Consider the following 25174-nt stretch of genomic DNA (forward strand, 5'->3'; position numbering starts at 1 on the left):
GCAGATATCTTAGTCTTATTTGTAGGTACACTGAAATTGTAATATATTGCTTTCTGGCTCAATCTATGTACTGCTCTTTCAAACCGATCTTCTCTTTCTACAGTTATCTGTTCACTAGCAGCTAGATCTTATTTCAATTTCTAACTGTATTTCATCTTTCCACTTCAGAACGTGTCACCAATACACTATTTAGTTAATTTGAGTGATGGGCTAAACTTTTGTCGAATACCATAGGTCATTAAAATTTAATCCGACATTGCCCCAACTTCAGGAGACTTATATCAGGAAAAGTAACGTTTTAACAACGCTGAAATGAATTGCCGAAAATGGCGGAACATCTACATCCTGCCGTGATGCCCATACAATTATTTTCGTCCTATGCTTTCCAACAAAGTAACGCTAAGATCGATAACAGACGTAAACCTTAACGGTAGTTCCTAAAGCATATGCCATTCGTCGATACAACGACAGACTCCACGCCACACTCAATTTCCCTCCTCCAACTGCGGGATAAAATAAATTTTTTAATATGGTGAGTTAAGAGCAGATTATGTGACTACCATTACAACAAGTAGTTCGTTAAAATAGATATCATCTCCATAGCGTGATAATTTGTTAGAGGAATGTTATTCGTGTAATGAGTCAAGATGAATTACATTGCACGATTTCTAAACTCCAAGTCTCTAGCTTCGATCTTAAAGAATTTACTTGCTTAATGAATTTTCCATTTTATTGGTCTGCGTGAAAGAGACATTAAAATGCATGCTGTGCTCTTCTAGAATTGTGAGTTATGTAAACTTACACATAAGAGGACAGTTAAATCTTTCAAATTCTGCAAAACAAATGTCCTGTTTCATCTGTGTTATACTACATAATTGTATCCGATATGTCGGCGGGAATTCAGATCAAGCTCAGAATCCAATTTAAAATAGAAGACCTTTGCCTGCAACCAATAGTAGGAGGGAAATGCATATGGCCACTCAGTGTGAAGCTACTCATAGTTGTAGGAGAAAGATGCACTCTCTCATAAATATCGCTGTGCTGTCATCACATATGCGAACAAAGAGATTAACATAGTGATGACAACAGTTAATGGGATTATAGAAAAAGTTAAAATCAGCCATGGATCAGGTTTCAACATTTTGTATGACGCACCCACCTTAGATGATAAAGGAAGCCGCCCTATGGGATCCGCGACCTCTCATAACCATTCAGAAGCTTGATGAACACAGGCAGCAGCAGCAATGTAGGAGCCATGTCGGACTAATCCGGATGACTTATTCAGGCTCTTAACCAAATTTTTGTTTTACATGATAAAAATTAGATATTACTAACTTTAAAAATTAGTATGAAGAATATGAATTTAGTAAAAAGCAAATACAAATACATCTGTCTTTACACGGTGAACAAATACATGACACAGAACTAACTGTTACACAGTAAAATACTATACTCATTGTTGAGATCCTTATTCACACGCTCAACAGTATCCATGTAAATATATCGCATTCCATCTTCCCTCCTTACATTTATGTTGCAATCAAATTACATTAAATATTTCTGAGTGTTTTACAAATTTATCGTTACTCAAAGATTTGCTAAAAACGTTTGTTACATTGCTTTCTGAATCGACTTTACAAATGTCTATAAGTCCATTCATATAGCACTCATTTACAAAATGGCAGCGTACTTAAATTTGTATTCATGTACTTTAATAGGCTTGCCAGACTTAGTATTAAAAATATTCAAAATGTCTCTAATTTTTTGAATCTCAGTGAGGGTTTCTGACGATGCTACATACTCAGCGAAAGTGTAGTCTGGTCTTCTCAGCAGCCGAGTATTATGAATCTGTGTGGCTCAATAGCTGCCACACGAACTTGATCGACGTCCAGTTGAAGCACACTATGTGGTTAATAACTGGGGCAATCCGACCAACACCAGTTTATTTGCATCCTCTGCTGAGCATCGTCTATCCACCCACAATTCGCAGAAAGGGGTGGGGGCGTGTTTAGGAAATACCGCAAGCTATAGGAGAATCTGGAACTGCCCATACTGGAAGACATACCAAGTCTACGACGAAATAGACTCCGTTCAAGAAACCCACCATTACAGCAAGCAGAACAGCTAGACGCCAGTAATACTTAAGTGGAAGACCTGTGGGACCAGAGCTGTCACCTTATTGAAAATCCTGAACAGCGTGAGTGGTTCCAAAAGTGTAACTGTGATACTACTGGCACATGACTCGACAGGAAACTACAGGTCAAATTGAACAGAACTCACACTGGGCATGGACGATGTGCAGACTCTTTAAAAATTATGTGATAAGTAACTATGGGACCAAACTGCTGTGATTATAGATCCCGAGGCCTACACACTACTTGAACTAACTTCCGCTAAGGAGAACGCACACACCCATGCCCGAGGGAGGACTCGAACCCCCGACAGGGGGAGCCGCGCAAACCGTGACATAAAACCTCAGACCGCACAGGTACCACACGTGGCGACTGTCTTTACAAATGGCGTCTTACAGTGTATCCGGTTTGTGATTGTGGGGCTCCAAATCAGACAATTAAACATCTTAGAGATGAATGCCCCTTTTGTTCCTAAAAAGGGAGTTGGAACAACCTCATGAAAGCCGATGATATGGCTCTTATATGGATTATGATCTTGGATACTTACATTTAGTTAGTTTTATATGTAGTTATGTATTTTCATATTCATGTTATATATAGTATAACTAAAGTTATATATTTGTATTTTTAAATGGCATGTGGCCATACGAATAAGTAAATAATAAATAGCTCAGAAAAGTAAATTATTTTGTGAAATTTTCTTCTTTCTTTGATTTCCAAAACATTAAATTTCCAAATAATCTAATTACATAACCTAGAGTGGAGTTATAATCTATAAATCCCTTGTCCAAACTACAGCTACAAAACTAGTTTAGAAATCAATATTTTCAGCTCTTTCAAATGTTAACATGAAACCTTTTGTTTGATATAAATATTTCAGAACTCTCAAAGCATATTTACAGCAGTATTCTAATAGTTTTGAAGTCTACTCAAATAGTTCACACTGTAGCTTATATCTGGCTGTCTTCTTGAGCTGATGTACAGAAGAGCACCTACTCCATATCATGACTTAAATATTGTGCCACTTTCAGTGTGAAATTTTTTTCCATTGCAGTGCTGTGCAAATTTTAATGTTCAATCTGATATTATTAGCTAGTGATCTTGTATAGTTTCCCTGACTCAGAGTCATTATATCCTCTGCATAATTATAATTAATATTTATCCAAAGATAATTATTTAACTTGCTCAATTCTTTCATCTGAAATCATTTGGATATCATATTTTTATTTGTTGTAATTTCCCTTTATCTTTAAAACATATTAGCATGTTACTAATAAACGTAATTATGTAAATTGCACAATTTTCTGTCACCAGGGCCTACAGACATTCATTACATTTACTGCCTTGAAACCCGTGATCTGTCAAAGACTCATTTAAATAGTCATACGATGCTATGGACTTTCCATCAAACCAAACAACGCATTAAATAACTTACAAAGTCTATCTTTTCTGTCCTTGTGCCCAGGGGCCTGCTCCACATAAAATTCTGAGAAGGTTGTACCACTATGAAACTCAGTCGTACATCCATTTGTCCTACACTTAAACCCTTTATTAGAACAGAATGACAACTTCCAATGTTTGCGTCAAATGGTTCAAATGGCTCTGAGCACGATGGGACTTAACTTCTGAGGTCATCAGTCTCCTAGAACTTAGAACTACTTAAACCTAACTAACATAAGGACATCACACACAGCCATCCCCGAGGCAGGATTCGAACCTGCGACTGTAGCGGTTGCGCGGTTCCAGACTGTAGCACCTAGAACCGCTCGGCCACCCCTGGAGGCTGTTTGTGTCATAGCTGCTGAAGAATAAATATCATCCACTGTTTCTCTCTGTTGGAAGCACCTTACAACTAATCTTGCTTTAAAAGTATTACCTGATTTTCCATTTGATATGAAGAACAATTACATTCACTAATTTAGTTAATAGTTTCTAGGTTTTATATTTATTAGAAGTTCCAATTCCCGATTATTGCTCGCTTCCAAATTTCTTATTACTATTCATCACGGATTGTCAGCACTACAGAATTTTACATAGCTGAAGATACTCATGACATAATCATTAAAGCTACCAGACCTTCTGCATTTTCCAATTGACCTTCTCAACTCTTGTTCCTGTTTATGACTACGATCGCTTGAATACTCTTCGTTATCACTATCTTCCAGTTGCTAAGTTACTGATTCACTGTCTATGCTGTTTCACTCAGAATTAGATTCCTTAACATCAGTACATCATTGTTGTTGTTGTTGTTGTTGTGGTCTTCATTCCAGCAACTGGTTTGATACAGCTCTCCAGGATACTCTATCTTGATAATCTGCAAGTGACTACTGGAACCTATATCCTTCTGAATCTGCTCAGTGTACTCACCTCTTGGTCTCCCTCTACGATTTTTACCCTCCACACTGCCCTTGAATACTAAATTGGTGATTCCCTGATACCTCAGAATGTGTCCTACCAACCAAACCCTTCTTCTAGTGAAGTTGTGCCACAAATCCCACTTCTCCTCAATTCTGTTCATTAACTCCTCATTAGTTATGTTATCTATCCATTTAATCTTCAGCATTCTACTGTAACACCACATTTCGAAAGCTTCCATTCTCTTCGTGTCTAAACTATTTATCGTCAATGTTTGACTTCCATACATGACTACAATCAATACAAATACTGTCAGAGAAGACTTCCTGACACTTAAGTCTATACCCACTATTAACAAATTTCCCTTCTTCAGAAATGCTTCCCTTGCCATTGCCATTCTACAATTTTTATCCTCTCTACTTCGACCATCAGCAGTAATTTTGCTTCCCTAATAGCAAAACTCTACTACTTTAGGTGTCTCATCTCCCAATATAATTCCCCCAGCATCACCTTATTGAATTTGACTACATTCCGTTAACCTCTTTTTACATTTGTTGATGTTCATCGTATCTCCACCTTTCAAGATACTGTCCATTCCGTTCAACTCCTCTTCCAAGTCCTTTGCTGTCTCCGACAGAGTGGAAAACCTTAAAGTTTTTATATCTTCTCCATGGATTTTAATTCCTACTCCGAATTTTTCTTTCATTTCTTTTACTGCTTACTCAGTATACAGTTTGAATAGCACCGGTGATAGGTTACAAGCCTGTCTCACTCCCTTCCCAGCCACTGCATCCCTTGCAAGCCCCTCGGATCTTATTACTGCCGTCTGTTTACTGTACAAATGTAAACAGCGTTTCGCTCCCTGTATTTTATCGCTGCCACCTTCAGAATTTGAAAGAGAGTATTCTAATCAACATTGTTAAAAGCTTTCTCTAAGTTTACTGATACTAGACACGTTGGTTTGCCTTTCCTTAAGTTGCCTAAGATAGTTCGTAGGGGCGGTACTGCCTCACGTGTTCCAACATCTTCCCCGAGTTCGGCTTCTACCAGATTTTCCATTCGTTGGTAAAGAATTCGTGTCAGTATTTTGCAGGCGTGACTTATTAAACTGATAGTACCGGTAGTTTTCACACCTGTTAGCACCTGCTTTCTTTGGGATTGGGATTATTATATTCTGTTTGACATCATCTTCCATAATATAAATGATAAGTTTGTGGTTAATCAGTACTCTGTATGGAACTTCACTATACCATATTAAAATGCCCTCTTTGAAATTCTCAGCTGTTATGGCACTCATACAAAAAGACCACTTCCATAAACCTTTAAATGTTTAACATCAGGTTTCTTCCCAAACAACATCTCATAAGAAGTTTTCCTTTTAATATATTAGCTGAAGCTCTGTTTTAAGGCGTGTGGTTGGACAAACTTCTTCAGGATAAAGTCTCCTACCTACTCTCGCTTCAGCTAACAGGCATCTTGATACATTTATAATTCGCCTGTTGTATCTTTCAGCTGTACGTATTCATTTATGTATGCATGGATGACATTCATTTAAAACGATTTCTTTCTGTCCTATAAATTGATACATATCTGAATTTAAATATTTATTCCCACTGTCACATCTCTGTTTGTTAGTAGTTTCAGGAGCTTCATTTTAAATTACAGTTACATTTTCTGTAAGTCAACTATGAACTTGACTTTTAAATTTGACTATGTATACTCTAGCTGCTGTACTATGATCGTCAGTAAAAGTGCGTTAGCTTTACCCATGCAAATCATGAATTGATGAGGTCCATTCAAATCAGTTCGAATAATCTCTAATGTTTCTATTGCTTTGCTTCCATTGTTTTCGAAAAGTAAATTGTGCATTTTGTTTTCAGTACAGACTTTATACCTCATAAATTCAGCCTCTAAATTTGTTGGCATTTTATGAGCTAGCTGATGATTACACAACATTTTAAAATCATTAAAATTTACCTCTCCAAGTGGATGTATGCATTTGTCCCTTACCGACATATTATCCTTACTGCTGCCACTATTGATTTTAATCACTTTCTTGTAAATTTTACTTGTCGTATTACACAGCTTACGTTCTTTCAAAGCAATTGAAAGTAAGTTATTGTGTTTATCACAGAATCTTCGAGATCTCACCTATAGCTACAATTTTTTTTGTTTTTCTGGTACTTTTACTCAGGTAATCAAATTTCTTTCCATGCATCTGACATAAAATATATTTTTCATTTCGAATGGGACCATGTCATCATAAACTGTAATACCCAACTTTTGTAGCTGGCAGAACTTCACCATTCGCTATTTTTACATCCAAATGTAAACCGTCACGTGTCTGGTCTTCAACATTTTTGCGGTTTATTTGGATCGTGGGTACTGCAGCTTTCGTGGCCTTATCGTTCCCTCTGTGTCTACGTAAAGTCCCCTCCGGATGTAAGACCTGATCAGATGCGGATCCTAATGTCAACCTGTCAATTAATGCGTCGACTTAACCGTATATTTCCAATGTAAAAGCTGTGCTATGATGGAGGTAGTATTAATTTTTCGTTTTTGCTCGTTTTCCTTTGACAGTCGTGTACTATATGGTTTCAACATAACATGAGGTGACAACGCTGTGTAGATTCCTCCAGACGACGTTTCATTTTATCTGAGGACAGAGACCTTCTATATGATTTCGACACCTGTTGTTCGTTAAAAAGTCGTAGATCTATTTGTTTGGTAAGATCTACTAGAGGTTAGGGTTTTTGCGTACGTAGTTGAACTCTAAAATACAGTACCTAATATTTTGTAACGTCCTTGGTTTCACTCTTTTGTCGACACCCGGATCCATCCTCTCTGGCTCCAACTCTTGGTTATGGAATTAATTATACACTGAAGAGCCAAAGAAACAGGTACACCTGCCGAATATTGTGTATGGCCCCCGCAAGCACGCGAAAGTGCTGCAACACGACGTGGCTGGGATTCGACTAATGTCTGAAGTAGAGCTGAAGGAGACTGCCGTCACGAATCCTGAAGGGCTGTCCGTAAATCCGTAAGAGTACGACGGGGTGGAGATCTCTTCTGAATTGCACGTAGAAGGGCGTCCCTGATATGCTCAATATTGTTCATGTCGAGGGAGTTTGGTTGCCAGCGGAAGTGTTTAAAATCAGAAGAGTGTTCCTGGAGCCACTCTGTAGCAGTTCTGGACGTATGGGGTGTCGCATGGTCCTGCTGGAATTGTCCAAGTCTGACGGAGTCCACAATGGACATGAATGGATGCAAGTGATCACACAGGATGCTTACGTACGTGTCACCTGTCAGAGTCCTATCTAGACTTATCAGGGGTCCCACATCACTCCAACTGCACACGCACCACACCATTATAGAGTGTCCACCAGTTTCGAAAGTCCATCGTTGAGATACAGGGCCCATGGATTCATGAGGTTATCTCCATACCCGTACACGTCCATATGCTCAATACAATTTGAATCGAGACTCCCCCGACCAGGCAACATGATTGCAGGTATCAACCGTTCAATGTCGGTGTTGACAGGCCCAGGCGAGACGTAAAGCTTTGTGCCGTGCAGTCATCAATGGTACGTGAGTGGACCTTCGGCTCCGAAAGTCCGTATCGATGATGTTTCCTTTAATGGTTCGCACGCTGACAGTTGTTGATGGTCCAGCTCTGAAATATGCTGCAATTTGCGTCCTCTTCAGTCGTCGTTGGTCCCGTTCTTCCATGATCTTTTTTCGGCCGCAGCAATGTCGAAGATTTTATGTTTTACCGGATTCCTGATATAGAAGGTACACTCGTGAAATGGTGACACGGGAAAATCCCCATTTCATCGCTATCTCAGAGATGCTGTGTCCCATCGCTCTTGCGCCGATTATAGCACCACATTCAAACTCACTCAGATCTTGATAACCTGCCATTGTAGCAGCAGTAACTGATCTAACAAATGTGACAGAGTGTTGCTGTCGTATATAGACGTCGCCGATAGCAGCGCCTTATTCTGCCTGTTTACGTATCTCTGTATTTGAATACGCATACCTATAGCAGTTGCCTTGGCGCTTCCGTGTATGGAGGCACTGGGTGTGTCACCATGATGCCCAGTCAGTGTTATTGCTACTGCCCTTGTGAAGTGCTAAGAGATCGTGTTGTTCAAAGGTCTGAGAGTGTCCAAGGAAGTGTTTCTGCTCCACGACATCATTTCAGCTCATTGCGTATAGGACACAGCGACACACGACGTATTTTTTGAGCTAACATATGTTACCTCAAACTTAGTATTTTCCAGACATAGCACCCCTGGAGAGCGAAAATGCAGGCTTCTGTAACTAAGATCTTCGTCAAGTCGTGAGGGAAAAAACGTCGCACTTCAGGATGGATGAGTAGAGAAGGATTAATACCTTCGCCTAGTCTCAAATTCGTATATCGATTTTTCGGAGTCGACAATTAAAGTTTTACTCCTCTCCTTCATATTTCCATAACAAGGAATGGAACTGTTTTGTTTGTCAGCGAACTGTGAACCTGATTTTACTGTCATGTGCTTGAGAATTCTGTTGCTCTCTGCAGGACCATGAAACACAGAAAAAGCGACTCCAGCAAGATGCTGGGTTCGGAGGCGCTAGTGCTGGGTCTGTTGGGTCTTTGGAGGCCGCAGCAAGGTGGCGGGAACTTGCCTGGAGTTCTGCTGGCGTCTGTAACTCTGCTCTCCGTCGCTGCAGTTCCTGCTGGGGCTGCTCTCAGACTGTGTGCTGATTTTCCAGAAGAGCTGGAGGATCTGGCACTCTGCAGCTACATGCTTATTATTTGCTCAGGATCTTTCATCAAGGTGAGGCTCACAACGTTTCATATAATGACAGCATTCGGAAAAGTGACGTACAGATTTGAAGGGATGTGCAGGTCACCATGCCGATATAGCTGGTGTTTCATATTTTATTTTCTTTCTAAGTTTTCGCTTTAGTATTATTATGTAATGTTCGAGTAACAGTTGGTTCTTGCCTACGTGCCATGCAGGATCGTTCATTCAGAAATGATGAGTACACAACAGGATGCTTGCGAGAGAAACCACTTATTGGCTGCTGGTCATTACCTCGAGTGTCGGCTCCAGACTGGGCTCTCTCTCTGCCACCGGGTTTCAGTTGGCAATGACGTGAGCGACCTCCTCACCGTCCATCCTTCCAGGACACTGGAACTATGATCTTTTCATGATCACCATCACTGGCTGACGATCTCACAAGCCGACCAAGGAGGCCCCTTATCTATATAGCCTAAAGAATGACTCTTTTATTGAAAAAACTCGCTCTGAAATCTCAAATTCCTGCCTGTCGTGGGCAGATTCCTCTCTGCACCTGAACACAACAGCTCTGAAAGAAATGTTTCTAGAATGTAGCAAATTCCCTGTGTTAGGGTTTATTGCAAAATTTTTGACTGTATTTTGGCACTGATCTAAACTCACAAATAACTCTACACTCTTTCACAGAAATTGGCCTGGGCGAGAAGAAGAGCCCTTGGTCAGATTTCAACAGGGCACTACATCTCCACTGCATCGTCTCGCCATTCCATTCTATTCTTCCCACGTGACAAATTAGGATTATAAATCAGATCACTGATGTTTGTCAGGTAGTTTCTACCAAATGACCGCTTGATTACAATCCACTGATCAAGTGAATTTGTGAATCTGTCAAGACACTTCTTGCATAAATCATTAGTTTATTTTCTTGTAACATTTTCCTGGAAATTATAGTAGTGCTCAATAATGTAACGTGAAACTCCAACTCTTAGAAAAGATGCCCGGATTGAATGAAATCTTAGGGGAAGTTTATGAACACTGTACCAGCAGTAAATGAATGAATTGTGTTCACTCTGTTTCAACAACTCCCTCTCTTATGTGATTGGAAAAATCAGCATTCTCCAAGTTTCTTATATAAAGCGCCATTGAACGAAGCAGGGAAACGAAAAGTGCTGACGGGTAACATTTAGTCTTTTAGAGATCAAATAGTGGTGTACTTGGTACCAGAGAAGGTATGATGATCGTACACAGTGACAAAATGGTACCAGACCATGCAGTTACCCACTTGATGGGATGAATGACATCCATACTTCGTAATGCACGATGTAGCTTCTTTGGCTCGATGCAAGTGCACACACTCCATTGCATCGACGTTTAATTTCCAGAAACTCTGACCGCTCACCAATGCAATACCAAGTGAACCCTGTGGGTGGGTCGGCCAGTGAGGACGAACGGTTCTAGGCGCTTCAGTCTGGAATCGCGTGACCGCTACGGTCGCAGGCTCGAATCCTGCCTCGGGCATGGGTGTGTGTGATGTCCTTAGGTTTAAGTAGTTCTAAGTTCTAGGGGACTGATGACCTCAGCTGTCAAGTCCTATAGTACTGAGAGCCATTTGAACCTGTGGCTGGTATGCTCAATAGCGCACTGTAGTATGCTATAAAGGAGTGACGCTCCTGCAGTGACAGCATGCCTATTAGCTGTAACTATGGTGACCGAAATCTGACAGCATGCTTTGCTGACTGGTCAGCCAGTCGATAGTATTTTAGCGAATCGGTTAAAGAAATGTATGTCAAAGGTATCAGGCACTTCTTTCAAGCACTTTCCCATTTCGTTTCTCACTCCTTTAAAGTGCCTACCTACCATTCCAGACCAACTTTCTGGAAAGAAGCAGTTTACTCTAATAAAATACGGTGACAAGGGATGCCATCAATGCTCTGCTGAATAAACAAGCGTACTCAGACCCCAGTGTCAACGCACAGTGTCAACCAATAGCGAATGGGTGAAGTGAGTCAAATGTGTGGTTATCGGAGGGTCTTAGAGGGCAGAGTGGATTTTCATCTCTCACTTGCCGCCTAGTCGTCGTACAGAGAGGACAGTTTCTTGGTCTCTAGCTTTTGGACAGTTTGGGTGGCCTCGTGCAGCTCACCTCTGGCCTGCTCTCCAGGACAGGTCACCAGCCACACAAGTGAGAAGTGATTCCTCTCATTCTTCCTGTTTCTTTTCTTTGTTCACGGCGCAGCTAGACTGGCTATCAGCCTCTGCTCTTATCCTGAGAATGAATAACTGTCATTGAGAATGAATAACTCTTTTATATCACCAAGTCTCTTTTGACGTTCACCAATCTCACTACATAACCTGTACAACTTGTATAATTATCGTTAGGTCTCCAGAATGACTGCGAAGTTCTCGGTTGAAATTGAAGCTGTGTGGCAGGTCAGAAATCGTCGCCACTGTTACCCACACTGTCTGGGTGCTGTGGACAGGCTAGGAATGGGTCGTGTTAGCACCTTCTGCCACGCCAGGGTCAGAGTCTAACTGTTCGTCCACCAACGCGGCTTGTGAACTGAGCCATGGGTTCACCATGCAATGGAGTGCAGCACAAAGTACACATATTCGCGACATGCTTTCCAGTGCCTGCTGTGAGTGCAGAGCACACGATTCCACTGAATGTAGCCTAACGCTGCCGCTCACAGCCATCTTCCCCTTAGTTGGCTGTTGCCCAACGGATTCGCTCACCAAGTGCCTGCCTGCTGGCTCTACTGAGAGCGTCGCCAAGTCTACATGGGCACCACCCACTAGTTGCCGCACGACTTAGCCTGCCAGCCACGTTGTCGACACCGCAGACCATAATGTTCAATGCCACTTAGTCACTTGGCACATTTCAGTCCGTTAATCACTGATCACCACCATTATGATACCGTCACCAAAGTGGCATCAGACCACTGCAGTCTATAGCTGTGTAGACCATCAGCTGATACGTGCTTCCCGTCGTTGAGCTGTGCCAAGTCGCTGCCGACCTGTAGCCACGTCTTACTTGCTAGTAGCCGCTTGCTGCAAATCATACTGCCATCCAGTTGCACGGCCTACATTGCTCTGTGCCATGTGGCCCATCCGTCACCTGTCTGTCGAAGCAGCCTGCTTGCAGCTACTCTGCCTGAGGGTTCTAGCATCTTCCCGAAGGCCACGTTGCAGTTGCGCAGTTGCAGCACTGTTCACCCTGCCAAAGACCTTCTGTCACATGCATACTCTCTCTGCTGACCACTCGTGTGGTTGCTGCCATCAAACCCAGAATGGATAAGATTTTCACACTGCCCAAGTCCATGTGCCACATGCATACTCTATGTGCTGACCACACGTGCGGTTGCTGCAATGAAGCACAGAATGGATACGTTCCCTTCACTGCTGGCTCAGTGATAGCGAAAAGGAACTTCTGAGCAAAATTATAGCTTTAAATGGACAAAAACCCAAAGAACTTTCTGACTACACCAGCAATCGTATCATTTGGAGAAAGTTGGTGTGTGCTGAAATGCAAATCCCAACCCAGAATGGATAAGATTTTCACACTGCCCAAGTCCATGTGCCACATGCATACTCTTTGTGCTGACCACACGTGCGGTTGCTGCAATGAAGCACAGAATGGATACGTTCCCTTCACTGCTGGCTCAGTGATAGCGAAAAGGAACTTCTGAGCAAAATTATAGCTTTAAATGGACAAAAACCCAAAGAACTTTCTGACTTCACCAGCAATCGTATCATTTGGAGAAAGTTGGTGTGTGCTGAAATGCAAATCCCATAGGGTTAAACTAAATGGGGACAGATTAGAACATAGGTTTATTTCACGTGACTAGTGCCTATACTGTGACGTTAGTGATGCTATCACTAGGAAGTGATGTATAACGGGGTACATGGGAAGGTGTCGGCGAGTAGCACCTTGTCAGAAGAGGTGGAAGTGTAGACGACCCAAGGTGCTGATCTAATATCAAAATTATTAACAACCAGACATGACTAGATCAGTATATCTGCAGCAGACAGCCATCAGGTTGCTGGTAATATCCTCAGGAACTGAAAGCGTAGACTGCATGGATGCGACAGTTTCCGATTTGGTCACCGTATAGGCAGGGGCGTTGACCGACTGATTGGCTGTGACTGCGGGCTGACTCTGGGCCTCGGCTTTTCTTCCACGCCGCTACTGTTATATGCTGCTACAGATACATTAGTGACTGGTGAAGTGCTGTAATTCTATAGGCACAACGTTTAGTTTGTTTATCATATACTCTATTGCACTACCCACACTGTTTTGTTGAACAAACGTGATGAGCAGTGAGGACACTGCCATGAACAGCATTGTTTAGCGATGTATGCCCTTAAGTGTTATTTTTAAGTTGGCTTCTGTTATTGAATTTTCTTGCTAATAATATTTATTCAGTGATTGTGGTGTGGACTATTAGGGAAAACCCGTGGATCTGTATTTCTTAGAAATTATGTTCTTATTCTGATTATTAGGCAGTGTTGTGAACTACTTTCAAGGATCTTCCGCCTGCCAAGATGTTGATTACCAGCTACGGAGTGTCCGAGTTGGACGTGGCATTCCCTTCTGATTAGCTTAGGTGTCATGACAAACACTGTCTCTTTTATCGTTCCTGAGAAATTTATTACTGCTAGGGAGTGTCCCTATTAAATTGTCTAAGGCAGAATCGAAATCTACTATGTACACAATAGGTGGCTGTAATTTTTAAACCTGGTGAGACTGAGTTCTTACTTCAAGCCCGGATACCGAAGCTGCAGTGACGTGCAGGCTTCGGAAGGTAAGATTCATACCATTACACTCTTCAATCCTAATGTGTCTTTCAGATTACCAGCGGGAATAGGAGACTTTGGGCCCATAGGTACCTGCACTGTCGTTACCGACGATCAGCATCTGCTGCCACGGAGACCAGCAAGACACTGTGTGAAACGCCAAATTGTGGGAAGAAAACATTATCTCTTTCTTGTTTCACCACACCTATTTGCTATGTCTTGGTTGCTCGTTTCCTACCTGGCTCTTTTTCAATAGTGATACTTGCTCTATAAAACTAGATTACACAAAGAATATGAAAGTGATGGTGGTAGTATACTGGGTATAATATAATTTAGGAAGTTAATTCTTTATTAGGTACTTTATAATATATAACACGCATAAACTATATGTAAGTTTGGTGCATGTACTTGTCAGATATTTGTAGTTATAAATGACAGAGACAATGTGTGATCTCATATTCTTCATATGTTTCAAGTTGCTGTAAACATTAGTGAGTTTTGTGAGAAAGAATTCAGTTTTTTTAAGCACTACAACATAAGTATAAATGCGTAGGAATAAGGTGTTGAAGTATATTCTTTCTCATTTATTGTATAGGTCTTAGTTATTTTCGTGTGATAACCAGTTTGCAATATGTGAATATGGGAGGTCTTCCTTGGTAGTGGAAACATTGTTCTTAGTTTTACCCTGTCAATAAACATCGATTTAACCTGTCACGTAACTTAATCATAGTTTTCTAATGTTACACTGCTCTGTATTTGAGTTAATGCATCTTCTTCTGTTCATTTTCAAGAAGTAAGTGTTAAAAGTACTGAATACATTTTAATTACGACCACGGAACTTACTGCTTGCATTCTGCTTTTCTCTGCAAAGCTTTCCTCCATCGATGGTACTCTGTTTGTGTTCGCTTGCTTTAACTAGCCTAATTTCACCTGAAATCTAAGTTACAATGTTCTCTTGTACACCCTTGTTCTTTTCTGATCGTAGTTATGTCGTCTTTACGTGTCTACACTGTGGTTCCCTTGTAGATGAAGGATTCCTAAGATGGTTGACTAAGATCTTATGAATCTTGCGTTCGCTGCACTGGGCTATCATGAAAACATTGAAACATCCAATTTCTGACGTCAGAAAACGACAAAAAAATCTGTGCTTGCCACACTGAATTAAGCTTTCCATGATTGGTTTTGTCTCCTAAGTTCACCTTTCTTTGAGGTCATTCTAAAAAGCGTACACACTTCTGCAGCGCGTGGCCGCGTTCTCTCCCCTTTCCACCCTTCGCATCTCGCAGAACAGCGTCTTCCCCACTTTCTCAGCCTCCAATGCCTGGCAGTGCGTTCTCATCGTCTCCATATCCGTCCTGCGGAAGCTACGTCTCACACCACAAGGAGTACCCCCTCCTCACCAGAGTACTTTGGAACGGAAATTGTGAATTTATTTTTATGTTTTTAAGGGAATTGTTCGTTTAATGTTCATGTTATGAAAAGTGGAATGCTAGTAAAGTAGACAACTTATTAACAAGGCTAACGCAGTTTTACTTGAGAATTTCCAGTTTTATTAGAGATTGAGTAACAGATGATTAATATCGAAAGTTCATCCTGTTTTAACCACATTATGACCTTGTATTTAGTCCTGCTGAATGCAGGTGGCTCCCTCTTGCCAGTTTCACGTTTTATACATCCCACACAGAATTTTAGGCAATGGAAATTTTTGTGTGAATTATCTTTCACTGGTTCCTGGGAAATGAAGCTTAAGTTTCGTTGGCCTGTTACTACTCTTATATTCTGAATTTGCCATTGAAGGAGAATGCTTAAGACATTTTTGATGCTAAGAATCACCATTTAGTGTTCACATACTAGTTCTGTATCTGATCCCTTAACTGTTGTCTCTACATAGCTATAGCAATAACTATTTATGAGTGCATGAAATGTTCTGAAGCAACTGTGAAACCGTCTGTTGAATTTTTTATTGTTTGCTGAATAGTAAAAGGAAGTTTGTCACTTCTACTGTAACTGCTAATGCAGTACATTCTATTCGCTGTGCACCTGTATTGGGTTCGGTCATTTGCAGCTGACTAAATTTGGTTTGGGGAAATCAACGGTAACTGACTTTTGTTCCGTAAAATATATACTTTCATGGTCGGTATTTGTTATATTGATCATATTTGATTTCAGAGGATACGTCTGTGGTCCAAAGCATATATCTCTTCCTAGCTTCTTCCTCTGCTGGAGATTTCACTACAGGCTTTAACGATTCAGAAAGCTGTTAGAAACTCAAAACAATTTCAGCAAACCAACTTGTTTATACGTGCCCACGCAGTAGTCCTTTTGTGACGTCATCTGACCGCTGCCTAGTGCTAAATAAACGGTGCCACCTCTACAAGCTGCAGGGCTTACGTCGGCGGGGCTCCTCTGTCCAAGGAAGCTGTCGAGGCCTACGAGAAAGACAGGCCACGGCGGGTACGTCACGAAGATAGTCTTGCCCTCGCTCACTCCGATCAGCAGACAGACTACGTTTCTACACCTGTTAACTCGTAACTAGGCGTGTCTGTACAAACTAAAACCGAATCTTCTACTGGAATCCGCTATTATCGAATCTTACTCTTATTAGTCCTATGACGATGGGAAGTCCATGGGCCTACTTATAATTTGTTACGGGTGTTCTTGCATACAATGAAATAAAATCATGCTAAAATGATTAGCAGTTGCATAAGGCACCACTTCCAGCATGTAGTGAGTACCGTTAAGCAGAAAAGACTAAATGCTATAAACAAGCCGTTATACCATTTATATCGAGTACTGATCTTAGATTAAATTTTGCTTTAGTACTTTTAATCAGTAAGACTTCATAAGAGCACATTCCAGTGGAAGATGCAATTCTCGTTAGTACTTACACGCCCACCCCTGCGAGTTAACAGGTTTACAAACGCATTTTGTCAGCTGAGCTGAGCGAGCGAGCGAGTTCAGGACTACCTCCGTGATGTACGCGTTGCGGCCTGTCTTTCTCGTGGGCCTCGGGATGCTGTCTAATGACGTCATGAACCGACCGTTGAGTAGAGGGAGAACTAAACACTTCCGCTTGATGAGCTGTCTATGACTGCTTCCTGAGTCGTTAAAGCCTGTGATGAAGTCTCCAGAAGTGAAAGACGAAATGTTAGGCACAGAATTATGACCTTAAGCCCATAATCAAATATCAGAAATATTAAATATTCCTTGCAATTGTTTAAACATAAAATAGAACCTTTCTACAATAGTACAATATTGTGGACTCTAGATTTTATTGAGTGTATTTAATAGCTTTTTAACAATTGAACCTAATTCTTTTTGTGCATACGTTGTGAAGGAACAGATTAATTATCAGTTTCATTTTACATTTAAAATGAAATTTATTATTTAATTCTTAAATTATGATAGGTGAAATGTTAATTATATAGATAGTTGATTTACAAGGCTATTGTAGTTTTCTGGAGAATTTCCACTTTATTGTGGGTTTAGTAACAGGGGATTAATCTTAAAAATTCTTAATGAGTCAACTGACGTTTGTATTTGGATTCCATTCTACAATAACCGTATTGCATGACATTATTGATTAATTTTGATTAATTTCGTTAAATTAAACCACTCGTTTTCACATCTAGCCGACGATTCATAAACACGGGCTCGCTTACATTGCTCTTCAGCATTGTGAAGGAATTTACTAGCAATCACGACAGGCAAGGACTCGTTCGGACACACACTCGGTGACACAATTTCTTGTGCTGCTAAGGCAATGACATCGCAGTTTTCTGTTCTGCCAATAACGATGGGCAGTTGCCTGTGACACTAACCTGATTCATTTTTTGGCCTCCCCTTTTCAGTTTTTATCCTCGTGCTGTGCTACCAACGCTATTCTGTGTTTCTTCTTTCGTCAACGAAGGGTGCCTCGCACTTAACCCCTTGTGACTGTACCAGTTTTTCTATCTCGCTTTCCCATCCATGATTACTGAGGCAACGTGCTTTCCTTCTTACAGATTCTGTCTAGTTATGTTCCCTGAAGCTCTCCTGCTGGGACTGAGGTTTGAGCTTTCTTTTATTCTCCCTGCCCATGATTAATAATCAGCTGACTTTCTTACCAATAACTTCTTATTCTGATATTTCATTTTAGTAACTCCTTTGAAGTATTCAGAAATACCTTTCCAAACTTAATTACACATGTGTACACAAGATTTGTAGTTATTTCTACGATTAGCTGTGAGACTATCTATATATGCTAAAGAAATAAGACATTCTACATCGAAAGTTGGGATTTCATTCTTACCATATCTAAGTATATGAGAATAATTCGTCATAAAGTAGAACATGTAGTTTCTTAGTATTTCTATTTTTGATATGACATGAGAGCATGTGTATTGGGAGAAAGTTAGGATTTCACAAAATCAATGAAACGACAATTTCCTAGATCTGTCTGCTTAGTGATCGTATGTCTCATTATTGGAGAATACTACAACAAGACAAACATTTATAATTTATTTGAATGAGTGTTACAAGTTTATTTCAAAAGTTTCATTTTGGTGATTAGGATTTTAACCGTAATGATTAAGAGAAATTTAAGTATATAAAAATCCACATCCCTATGAAAACGCTACAGACATCATCTGTAAGACAACAATCACATAGACTCTACGCACGTACTGGGCAAGCTGCGTTTCTGAAGGAGTGTTTGCTGCCATTTTGTAAATCTGGTGAAATACCATTTCCCATGGAAGGGGGAGAAGTATGTACAGGATGGCCATAAAGTCGAGAATATTTGAGAAAACTGGTGAAAAATATTTGTTTCAAATATACCGGCCACACTCTTCAAGCATTTTCCAAGCTTCACTCCTTATGCCATTTCAGCGCCTACATACCAACGAAGTTCGCTTTTCAGCACAGAAGGAGTTCACTCTGGTAATAGCTGCTGACATGAGATGACTGAAACGATCTTCTGAATAAACCAGCATACCCACACTATTGTGTTAATCAAAAGCGAACATGAGAACTGAGTCACGCAAGTGATCACTAGTGAGTGCCGGGTCCACCCCAACCCTCATCTCAGAGCGAACCATCACTGAAAATATATCCAAAGTTCGTTTAATTTAACTCTCTTTTTTCGCCACATCCCTTCTGCTATTCACCCACACTCCCGCATATCCTCGACGCGAACTAACGTCTTACATTTTGTGCAACCGACAACTCACAGCGTGGAGAGTGATCGGGCAGTAATATATCCAGGTATTCTTTGATGCCATATTATAGTGTTAGGAGATGATACTGCAGCACATAAGATCGCCATGCCTTATTGAAAACTCAGGATCGTAGGTAACGTGCTATTCTGTACCTACGGCAAATTACGTATTTTCATGTAGCCAGTCTATATGTGAACTGTAGTTCAACAACTGATAACCGAAATTAACCACCACTCATTAATTTATGTTTAATTTTAAATTATTCGCTTACCTATGAATTATTTTATTACATAGCACAGTGACTAATAATTTCACTTATTTTATGAATATGTTAACGACTTCCTGTTTTTACCACACTTTCAAACAGTGATTACAGAAGTGGACAATAAACAAATAACTCATTTCATTGTAATTTTTATATGAGACGGTGAATGCAAGCATTGCTAAGAATATATCTCCTGTGCTACATCAAAATGAAGAAGATGGTAATCAGTTTAATTCCTCTATTACTATTTAGTTATTATTATTATTATTAGTATTACACTTTTCTTCATTAGGCAATGTAAACTTAACTGTTAATTCAGTCGCCTAAACGCAGTTATTTCTATAGTTGTCTTCTGAATAAACAGTGTTCCTTTTTTGTCTTCTTACTGTAGATATACGACTCTTAAAATCTAACCCCAGTGATATTGTCTTATATAGCATATTACGTAGCTGTAACCTTCCCATGTGGATCGTAAAAGATAGGTAAAATACTATATACTTCAGAGCGGTAGGAAAAGCTCATAGTTCCCAGTGTTCTGAAAAACACCTCAGTAACAAAAATACTGATTCTAGATCTTGCTAATACGGTAGTGTCTGTACGAGAGAGCTGAATGTTTAAGGTAAGGTGTCGGAAGAAACTGTCTTCGGCGTTTATAAGCCGTTACCGATGCCATATACTTCATTATAGATATTTATGCCCCGAATTAAGAGGATGGCGTAAAAGGAAGCTGCCATAAGAAGTATTGTTTCTTTCTTTAATTTTTTTCAGGTCGCTCTTTTCATTGGAGAAGGGGGAACACTACACGAACTGGTGCGCCTAATGAACGCCACAAGGCGGCAGTACGGTAGTGGTGAGACCACTGACTGCATCCGAAACCATTACACAAGGACCATGGACACGCTGTACCGATGCTTCCAGGTGTGTGTTTCTCTTTGCCCTTCAATGTCTGTAGTAACTTCTTGTTGCTTTGTAAAGCTTCTTTAAGTAATGTTACTGTTTTTTATTTCTATTCAAGTAACACAAAACTACGCTCTTTCTTTTGTAATCTGATACAGAATGGAGTGGAATTTTTTTGTGCCATTATGACAACTTCCTTCACAAAATCACGATATCTATTGGTCCGTTGAATAACCTTTGCTGTAAATACCGCGTAAATAAACTTGCATTGTAATTATGTTATATCCTTCATAATATTAATTTTATAGTATTTGGTGCCCGCCATCATATACCTGTAACTATTTTCGTTCTTCTTATGATCCACTTTTTTATTTAATTTAAATGGCATTAGCAAACATCATATATGTAGCCAGTAAAATTGTACTCCAGGTGATTTACAAAGACATTACATTTAATTATGCAAATATCATTAACTGGTTACATTATTATCCATATGCAGTAGGAAAAATATAAGAAATAACGCAGTCACTTTGCATATACATCTACTCTGAAAATAGTTTCATACAGAACACCAAATTAGGGAAAGTGGAAGACTTAATTTGCAGATATAGATGACTGTTTACAAAGACATGGCTAAAATCTCAAAGTCTTCAAATTTAATATACTAACGAATGCAATGAAACCACCACCCTGCCTGCCATCTTCATTGGCCTGAGATCTGCTGCATTTGTACTGTGATTTTTAATCTGTATTTTGGCCTATGCCAGTTATTTATAAATCGCACTTTACTTATGTAAATTAAACTTATGCAGTGAGATAGTAACAGCATATAGTAACAGCACTTAGTCAGCAATTTATTTGTACTCTGTATCTTGTAGCTAGTTACTATTAGTGTCTGACTTAGAACATTCCTCAGGTCAGCCTCAAAATTCTTGAAGCGATGGCAACTTCCAAAGTATAGAGTTATAACGCAATGTAAATGTCTGCACAGCATTCGTATGCCCATTACGGATGTCACACAAAATTCGCTTAGTATCACACAATGGAACTATGAACTCAAGGAACCGTCTTACCTTCTATCTGGAGTCAGGCAGCTAAGAAGCACATTTGTGTTATTCGTATTAGGCAGATAGTCGCATCTCAGTTCTGAAATTAGTATGTACTATCGTCATTTGTTGAAGCTGACCTTCAGTAATGGCCTTGTTTGAAAAATCGGGAACTCTCTCATTAGATACCGAGCTCCAGATGCCGCTGTCCAGAATAATCCGACACCAAAAGTTCAGTTGGCATCCCCTAAAGTTTTTTTGTTTTTGTTTTGAATATCCCAAGCATTGTAAGATACAAAAGTCATGAAAACATCCAAAAATGACCATATTGCTTTTCGTAACAAGAGTTTCAGTTATTTTCAAGTAAACAGGAGCAGTTTTGTATGTGTGACTGAATAACTCGTTGACTGACTTATTCAAGTGATTTTTTGTATCCCCACAGATTTTTCTGTGTTTGTACAAATTATCCATTCCTGCGTGGGAGAGAATTATCAAACGAAGACGATAATTGTTAAATCTGATTTTCCCAAGGTGTTACCTTTCCTTGCTAAGAGTTTTTTAGTTGCATGGGTGTCACCTGACACGATATAGCATGCATGCAAAAGGTTTGTAAGTAGGGAATAACAATCGATAGCCATGCTAGGAATCTTTCAGAGCAAACGTTTTGGTATTGCTAGGGTTAAAATATTGTCAAAAACATAATTTTTAATGTAGTTGGCTGTGGTGAAACATCAGGAATGCGATGTTGGTGCAGAGAACACAACAGGAACCGAACTGCCTGGAAGTCCCATATTGAAAACGTAATTAAATAAGATATATTAGCAAATCATTAACAGTAATTTCATTTTTATAATCTACATCACAATTCGCTCTCTCCTCCCACATTAATAGAGCTTGTTGAGGCTTTCTTTTTCTGTCTCTCATTTAAAAGAAGTATAAAATATTAAGTCTTCGCTAAGTACACTACAAATGTTTTGTAGAGTCGTAAAACAATCTATATATAAACTTAGGACTGTTAAAATTAATTTGAGAGGTCTCTGTCACACTGTAGCTGTCATGCAGTAATTGCATCCTTCCTGCAGCTATCAGTAATGTAGACTACCTATCTGTATGTGTGCTTGCCTGCTTTGCACAGTATTTTGGCTAACACATGTTCTGAGCATTTATACGTTTGGGCAAGTTTCTTTTGGGAACATTGTTTCATTCAGTCTTTATACTAAGTGTCAACTGCCATCTTAAGATGTTACTTTCTATCCACATGTGGTTTCTGACAACTGAAATGTGGAAATAGCATGTTGACACACAATTTGCAAGCCCACAGTCATGCTTAAAGCATCAATTTTGTCAGATGGGTGTCTGTGTCCATCTGTCTCTCTCTCTCTCTCTGTGTGTGTGTGTGTGTGTGTGTGTGTATGTGTGTGTGTGTGTGTGTGTGCGTGTGCGTGTGTGTGTGTGTGTGTGTGTGTGTGTCACTTGAAAAGAATCACATAACGGATTATTATGTGGATCTGTTGTTCCTTACACCAAGTGTGGTACAAAGTCGAGCTATAGATGTTTATAAGCTTTGCTTAATATGTAAGTCCATGGAAAAAGAATGTGCCTGTGTGTGTGTGTGTGTGTGTGTGTGTGTGTGTGTGTGTGTGTGTGTGTGTGTCACTTGAAAAGCATCACAGAACAGATTATTATGTCGATCTGTTGTGCCTTACACCAAGTGTGGTACAAAGTATAGCTATAGATGTTTACAAGTTTTGCTTAACATGTAAGTTCATGGGAAAAGTGGGTGTATGTGTTGCTCCTATTTTAGATGAATAAATAAGGTAAAATTTTTATATAATTTTTATTTTGTGTTACTAGTGTGAGTTGACAGGTATACTATTTAAAATAAATATCGTTTTCGTATTTTTAATTGATAATAAATGTCGTTCAGACACTTATGAATATGTTAGCTGGTGAAGTACTAGCCTATGACTGGGAGAGGGGATTGTGATGTCATGGGTATACCCTAATGCCATATGTGACCTTTAGCCGACATCTAAACGTCGAGCTATATCACGTCCCTCATCCCCCACAGCCAGACTACTTTCATTCCAATCTTATTACTGGTAGGCAGCATATTGTTTACTTCCAACCATTAATTCCTAAGGACAGAAGGATAATCGCAGCAGACAGTGCCCGTGATGCTTGCCCTGATTTTCAGGTGATGGCTGTTCCCTCGTTGATGTGGTGGGTGGTCTCTCCGCTGCTTTCCAGTGGCGTCCAGAAAGAAGGCCAGGAAAACCAGCGACAGCTACCTGCACCTCTCTGGCTACCTGCAGACATACACTCGTCGCCGATGTACGAACTGCTTTACGTCACCCAGATCTTCTGTCTGACACTAACAGCAGAGGTTACGATGTGTTTGGACGTTTTCTTTGTTCGCCTCATGATGATGATTGCAGCAGAGATTGAAGTTTTGAATCACAATATTTCAACAATGCGTGATTTCCACTTCAAGAGTGCAGTATCGGATAACCATCTACGTGGGTTGAAAGGCAGCGAGCTGTCGTCGATGGTGTCCGATAGAGATCAGTCATTTCCAGCTGCAGACAACACCACACAGAATGGTTCAGATAAGGAGATGTTCTCAAGGCTAGTGAAGAACGTTCTTCATCATCAGACAGTTCTCAGGTTAGCACTAGAACACAAATGAAATCCACATTTTTCACGTTCTTGAGCAGTTAATATCATACAACTTCCATACAATGTAATGAATGGAGCTTTTAGAGAAGTTGCACTGTAGTAGCGCAAATATGGTGACAAATATTTGTAAGATTTTACGTTGTGTTCGAAATAATTCTGAAATTACTAACGAAATGTAGTCTACACAAATTTCTATACACTATCGCCAACGTTTCTCGAAAATGCGGTATCAATACCCGTTGCATGCTGTAACAAAGTCTTGACTTGCTATTTCTCTGTAATATTTCAGATTTGAAGGTATTGGACTGTTACATACAGAAAACATGTGATCATTTTATTAAGCAATCATGCCCTAAATCATACCACTTTCATCCTATGGGAATAAATATGTATAACGTTGGGTTGAGTTCTATTGCACCTGCAAGACAAACGAGCGAGAGTGATTTACTCTTAATGTAGCGGTTATTAAACTTGAAACCAACTACCGAATGTACCAAAAAAATAAATTTAATAATCGGCGCTGCAAATGTATTTTTTTTAACATCTGCACGCATCTTTACAAAATCAATGTTTATTTATTAGTAGTTTCGGTTACAATATAGCTCTCAAGTCTGTCTACTTGACAGAAAATAGTAAAAACATAGTAAGTCAGATATGATTCAGCGTACATAAACGTGTGAGCAATCAATATATAACTATTTTATATACCACATAAGATACTCGGATAGTGTCATCGTATTAAAAGAATATGTAGATACCTCTTAGGTGTCATACGTCATATACAGTATGGGTTGACAGGCGTAGTCGGACGTAACACATTAGAAGAATAGAAAACCACCGGAACATAGGAGCCTATAACTTAATACTGCGTATATACTGACAATACAAAAGAATGGCAATGATGTGCCCGTTATATGTGAAAGGAACGGGGCAGAAAATGTGCTCAGGTGTCTCAAAATTTGTGATTTCTTCTTCGGGACAACTGCTTGACATAAATACGTGGAAAACAACGTCCTCATTCCGA

At 39.9% G+C, this 25174-nt stretch overlaps 1 protein-coding gene across 1 annotated transcript in view; it reads left to right on the plus strand.

Annotated features, from left to right (window-relative positions):
- The first annotated feature begins 9052 nt into the window (after nucleotides 1-9052).
- LOC126413601 (odorant receptor coreceptor-like) overlaps nucleotides 9053-25174 on the plus strand; it is a 37150-nt gene continuing 21028 nt past the window's right edge. The window contains exons 1-3 of the mRNA XM_050083281.1: nucleotides 9053-9307; nucleotides 20297-20446; nucleotides 23669-24138. Of these exons, the coding sequence (XP_049939238.1) occupies nucleotides 9053-9307; nucleotides 20297-20446; nucleotides 23669-24138 (875 nt within the window). The remainder of the gene's footprint in view (nucleotides 9308-20296; nucleotides 20447-23668; nucleotides 24139-25174) is intronic.

Source organism: Schistocerca serialis, chromosome 1, assembly GCF_023864345.2.
Source record: "Schistocerca serialis cubense isolate TAMUIC-IGC-003099 chromosome 1, iqSchSeri2.2, whole genome shotgun sequence".
Classification (NCBI taxonomy): Eukaryota; Metazoa; Arthropoda; class Insecta; order Orthoptera; family Acrididae; genus Schistocerca; species Schistocerca serialis.